General features: G+C 45.6%; 1 protein-coding gene across 1 annotated transcript; it reads left to right on the top strand.

Moving 5' to 3' along the window:
- The first annotated feature begins 1,256 nt into the window (after window positions 1–1,256).
- On the top strand, window positions 1,257–4,670 carry LOC127301208 (uncharacterized). Its single transcript, XM_071821006.1, has 6 exons — window positions 1,257–2,737; window positions 2,838–3,157; window positions 3,239–3,473; window positions 3,572–3,631; window positions 3,746–4,010; window positions 4,084–4,670. Exons 1-6 carry the CDS (start codon window positions 1,805–1,807, stop codon window positions 4,389–4,391), a joined length of 2,121 nt encoding a protein of 706 aa, XP_071677107.1. The 5' UTR covers window positions 1,257–1,804; the 3' UTR covers window positions 4,392–4,670.
- The last annotated feature ends 548 nt before the right edge of the window (window positions 4,671–5,218 follow it).

Here is a 5,218-nt window from a genome sequence, read left to right as displayed (position 1 = left end):
TTGTGACTCATGTTATTTGGATTGCAGTTGTCCAGGTGACAAGGGATTAACTTGTCAATGCCTATGGATTGTAGGCTAGGGTTTAGTTAGAAGTAGAGGGTAAGTAGATCTCGAAGGTTTCAGCCGAAAAGTACTCGACGATTGTGAAAACTAGGGTTTGCAGACAATGATTCGATTCATTCTTCGTCCCTCGACTCCCCCTTTATATAGGAGGTGGAGTCGAAGGATTCGTGTTGTACAAGTTTACAGAGTTCGGGACGGTTTCTAACTCATCCCGCCAGATTACAACACTTCCTATTACAACTCTATTTCTTCCTTAAACGCATCTTGGGCTCCCGAATCTTCTTATTCTTCGGGTAGTGGGCCTTCAATAAACCCCGGGTACTATATTCGGCAGGCCCATTTGGGATGCCTATGTCAGTAGCCCCCGAGATTTTGCTTGAATTGTAAAGTCAGGGAAAATCTCCACTGTTTATTTTTACCCGAAAGCCTTAATCTTTCTATATTTCTTCTCATAAAATTCTATATTGTACAGGGATATTGGTAATTGGGGCTAGTTCATCTGACGGATCAGGTACTAGTTAACTGCTCTAGTGGCAATCCGCAAAAACCTACTTCAAAATCACGTCCCTGGACATGATCTCGGGATACTGGTGTAAACTTCGACAGGTGCCGCTTAAGGTCTTACCATTCTGTCGAGTCCCAGTCAAATTTATCGGGTACCTAACGCGTCCGTTAGGATTTTTCTTCGTATCTGTTGATACGGATAAAAGTAGCAGAGCGCAGTCTTTGGCGATGCCACGCCCGCGAATGGATTCGGGTCTTACCTTCGCAAATTTGCGGCATTCAGAAATTGATCGCAACTTTGGCGTTCTGAGAATATATTGTCGAGTGCTTTTCCGGCTGTTGGAATGGCACATTTTATTGAGTCAAATATGACTTATATTGTTCTCCCGATGGGAGTATATGTAGAGTTAATTATAACTCGAAATATACTCTCTTGCTCTTCTATTTTTCCTTTGTTAATTTCATCGGGCACGCGAACAGCGTTCCCGATGGGAGTAGCCCCCGAGGCTACAGCCAAGAACTTGTGCTTGGTTGTAGGCTCAACATTTTATTCCACCTTGTCGCTATTTTGTCATTATTTCGCAATATGAACTCTTTCCTCTTCTTCTTCTTCTCTCTCTTTATTTTTATATTTCTCGGGTGCGCGAACAGCGCTCCCGATGGGAGTAACCCCCGAGGCTACAGCCAAGAACTTGTGCTTGGTTGTAGGCTCAACATTTTCTATATTGTCATACTCGAAATTTTACTTTTTGTCGGAGTAGCCCCCGAGCATTTGGGCAAAAACTTGTATTTGATCAAAGGCTCCCGAAGTATTGAATATTTCATCCTGTCGCCAATCTCTGAATACTTCCTTGTCGACATTCTTCACTTAATCAAATTTACTTCATCCTTGACAAGTAGTCGTGAATTTTCTGTCCTGTGGGTCCATTGCTTCCACCACGTTGACACGTCGTGCAAGTGGGGGACACACGTCCTCCGCTTTTTCTGGCGCACGTACGGTAACGCCTATCTCAGTAAAAATACCTTTTTACCCTTGTTTCTAGAAGATCTATTCTCACCACACGATTTCTCCATCCAACGGCACGCTGCTTCACCCGATTCTTATATAAACCTTTCTTCAACCTCCGTTCATCCCCTCGCTTGCGCCGCTCATCTGTTCCCCTTCGCAAAACTTCTCCTGCGCCCGAATCTCTCCAAGCTTCCGCACTCACAGACCTTACTCTGCCCATTGCCGTTGATGCCACCGCGCACGCGACTCACTCGCCACAGCACTCCGGAATCCAAGATGGCTGCCGAGGATCTTGAGTGGGAGAGATCCAAAATCTCCAACCAAGACACCAACATGCTGAAGAGGCTTGGCCTCATGAAGAAGGAGGACGCCATCCGCTTCCCCAGCGAAGAAAGCTACCCCAAACCTCCAATGGAGTACCGGGTTAGTTTTGTTGATCATCTAATCCGCGGCCTTTCGACCCCAATCCATGATTTCCTCCGCGGCCTTCTTTTCGTTTATGGGATTCAACTACACCAGTTGACTCCCAATTCCATCCTTCACATTTCTATTTTCATCACGCTTTGCGAGTGCTTCCTTGGAATCACTCCTAATTGGATTCTTTGGAAACGAATTTTCTGCCTCCGCCGCAATGGCTCCCACAACGTCACTTATAACATAGGTGGCGTTGTAATCTGTGTTCGTACTGATGTCGACTATTTCGACGTCAAATTTCCTGACTCTGTCCAAGGATGGCGCAAAAAGTGGCTCTACATTCACGAAGAAAGCGCCAATTCTGTGGAGCACAACATAGTTCCTTTTGACGGAAGTGCCAGGATTCAGCGTCGCCGTTCCTGGGATGCCGAAGCTTCTGAAGAAGAGAAAAAGGCGACAGAGGCGCTCATGGCTCGTATCCATCATCTTCAAAACACTCGAGGCAAAGAGCTATCTGGTGTTCAAATTACTGCCTACTTCCTTAGGATTAGAGTGCAGCCTCTTCAGGCTCGCAAAAATCCCCTTTGGACGTATTCTGGTGAAAATGACGCCAACAGAGTTTCCAGTGATCTTTCTGTAAAGGACCTGGAAAAATTGGTTCGAAGAATTTCTCGATTAGGCAAGAAGGATCCTATTCCCTCCTCCTGTCGAGTGGAACCATACAGTGCTTCCAATCCTCTTCCCGAGGTATTTTGTCTTCTCGAATTTCTATCTTGTTCTGAACTGTTCCTTGTATCTTATTGCAGTGGTATCTCACTTATTCTCTTTTGTCACTATTTCCTTGTAGAATCATCCTACTATGGCTTCCCTTCCTCCTCTTCCTGAGGATGGAGAGGTCGAAGAAAGAGCCGTTGTCGATGATGACAACCAGGAGACCCCCTCTTTTGTTAATGAACCCGCAGATTCTCGAAAATCTGCGGGATCTACTGAGAAGGATGCTGCCTCTGAAGGTACAACATCAGCACAATCTCCTCCTCCTGCTGTTTCTCCGAAGAGCAAAAGGAAAAGGAGCAATGGCGAAGATTCCGGGACCTCGAAACCCGAAGAAACTGCTCCTTTACCTCGAAAAGCAGCTTATGATCCATACGTCGAGAGTATCATCAGCTCGTAGGTTCCTTGCTCTTTTCCTTTTCTATTTGAAGAATTTTATTTTGCCTTGCTTTTTATGCTGCCACTATTTTGTCACAGTGATGATGAAGAAACACCAACTTTAGATGTGGCTGCTCGAACGAGCACGTCACATACTTTAGTTATTTCAGAAAAACCAGTTGAAGGGGAGGAATCGTCGCCTCCTCAACAAAATGTTGATACATCTACTCCTCCTTCGAGCCCCCGTGCCCCTTCACCAAAAAGGGCACGGGTTGAAAAGATTGTTGATCCTGCCCCTCAGTTGGGCAGTTCGTCGACTCTGCTCTTAGATGATGTAAGTTTGTCGGCATCTATATTTTCCTTATTTTGTTTTTTCACACCTTTTCTCTTTTTCATGCCGACGTTTCTTTTGATGTACTTACCTTTGAACAGCCAATGATCAAAGAGCTTCTTCGGATCGGGTCCCAATTTGTTGGGTACCGTGAATATGCCGCCTGAGCCGACGGTAACGACTTTTATACTTGCTATTTTTCTTTGACTTTCTATTCCTGTTGCTTGTCGCTATTTTTTGATCTTTCTTTTCTTTCTTTTTCATATCTCGACGAGAAAAACTTTCGTGAGGCCAACGAACGTGTCGACGCACTTGCTCAAAAACTCGAGCAAAGTGAGGCGGCTCGCAAGAAAGCTGAACTTGCTGCTAGCAAAGCCAAGGCCGAGGTTGATGAAGCCAAGGTGAAAGCTGCTAGTGTCGAGGAGCTGCAGAGAAGGCTCAAAGATGCCGAATCTGCCTTAGATGAGCAGAAAACTGCACAAACTGTGCGTGAACAAGAGATCATCAAGCGTCTGAAGTCGCAAAGTCGACGTACGCTGAGTAATATCATCAACCCCTTCTATTGTACTTCCTGTTTCTTGGTTTTTGACTAATGGTTTGTCTCGTGTGGCAGCCCAAACAAACCAAGATTTTGATCTGGAGAATCCCGTCAATGACCCTCTCCTTGATGCACTTTCTCTTCTGGAGTTCCATGGGCGCGAAATTCGTGAAGGCGTGGCCAATGCCAGTGCAAGTTTATCGGCGTTGTTCCCCTACTTCTTCCCGAAGAAAGAGGAACCTTCGACTTTCCTTGCCCTTGCCAAGCTTTTCAATTCGTCGGAAGACCTGGGATTGAAGATGCGTCAGGAGAATATGAAGGTTGCTGTCGAGAGTACTTTGTTGCCCTGGTTGCTGACAGCCAACAGACGCTTGATTGGATGAAGGTTGGCGACACCAGCCAGATAGAGCATTCGAGATGGAGGTCGCTGATCAAGGCAGCCAAGCCCAACACTAAGAAGATCTTGGCGTATCTGGGGATCAAGCCAGCTTCGACTCCTAGCTCCTCGAGGCCGGAGGTCTAGTTGCATGCCTCCTTGTTTCTTTTTCTGTTTCTTTTGCTTTTGTTGCCAAAGTAGTTGTTTTGGCGACACTCATTTCTTTAGCTCTACTGTAGTGCCCTTGTAATGATTCCAAGAAATTAATGAAAAACTCTATCTGTCATTTGATGTTGTCTTGTCTAAATTTCAGTTGATATTTGATAACTATACTCCAACTTCCGCTCCTTCCAATGTATCGCCTTCTTCTCGTGCGAGGAGAGCTTTTGCTGATACTGCACCTGTCGACGATACCTTGTCGCAAGAACTGGATGAACTTCGGCAGCAACTTCAGTATGCGAAGAAGCAAACACTTGTGATGATGGAGCAATCTCGTAAGTCATCTGAAGCCGAAAAAATTGCTCTTCAACAAGCTCACGAAGCCGTGGCTGCTAAGGAAATTGCTGCTTCCGAGGCTGAAAAGGCAACTACTCGAGAAAATTTCATGCTCGAATTAATGAATGAAGCCAGTGCAGATATGTCGGGTATGCCTGTTTCGTCCGCTGATATTCTTTATCTTCATGCTATTGTTTCTTAGAGGTTTCCACTTCTTTGTTTTGATAGGTGCCTTTGTTGATGCTGCTGCCGAGGAAGAGAGGGTAAATGCTAGGACAACCCTCCTTGTTAATCTTTCCCTGGACCATGGTTCGTTGTTTTGGGCTACCCCGAGAGGAC

This window comes from Lolium perenne, chromosome 5, assembly GCF_019359855.2.
Source record: "Lolium perenne isolate Kyuss_39 chromosome 5, Kyuss_2.0, whole genome shotgun sequence".
In the NCBI taxonomy this organism is placed as follows: Eukaryota; Viridiplantae; Streptophyta; class Magnoliopsida; order Poales; family Poaceae; genus Lolium; species Lolium perenne.
The sequence above is the reverse complement of the archived record's forward strand: the minus strand, read 5'-3'. Positions and strand labels throughout refer to the sequence as shown.

Coding starts and splice junctions, on each gene's coding strand:
- LOC127301208 (XM_071821006.1), top strand. CDS start 1,805: ATGCCACCGCGCACGCGACTCACTCGCCACAGCACTCCGGAATCCAAG. Junction 3,158..3,238: donor GTCGAGAGTATCATCAGCTC/GTAGGTTCCTTG, acceptor ATTTTGTCACAG/TGATGATGAAGAAACACCAA. Junction 3,474..3,571: donor CGACTCTGCTCTTAGATGAT/GTAAGTTTGTCG, acceptor ACCTTTGAACAG/CCAATGATCAAAGAGCTTCT.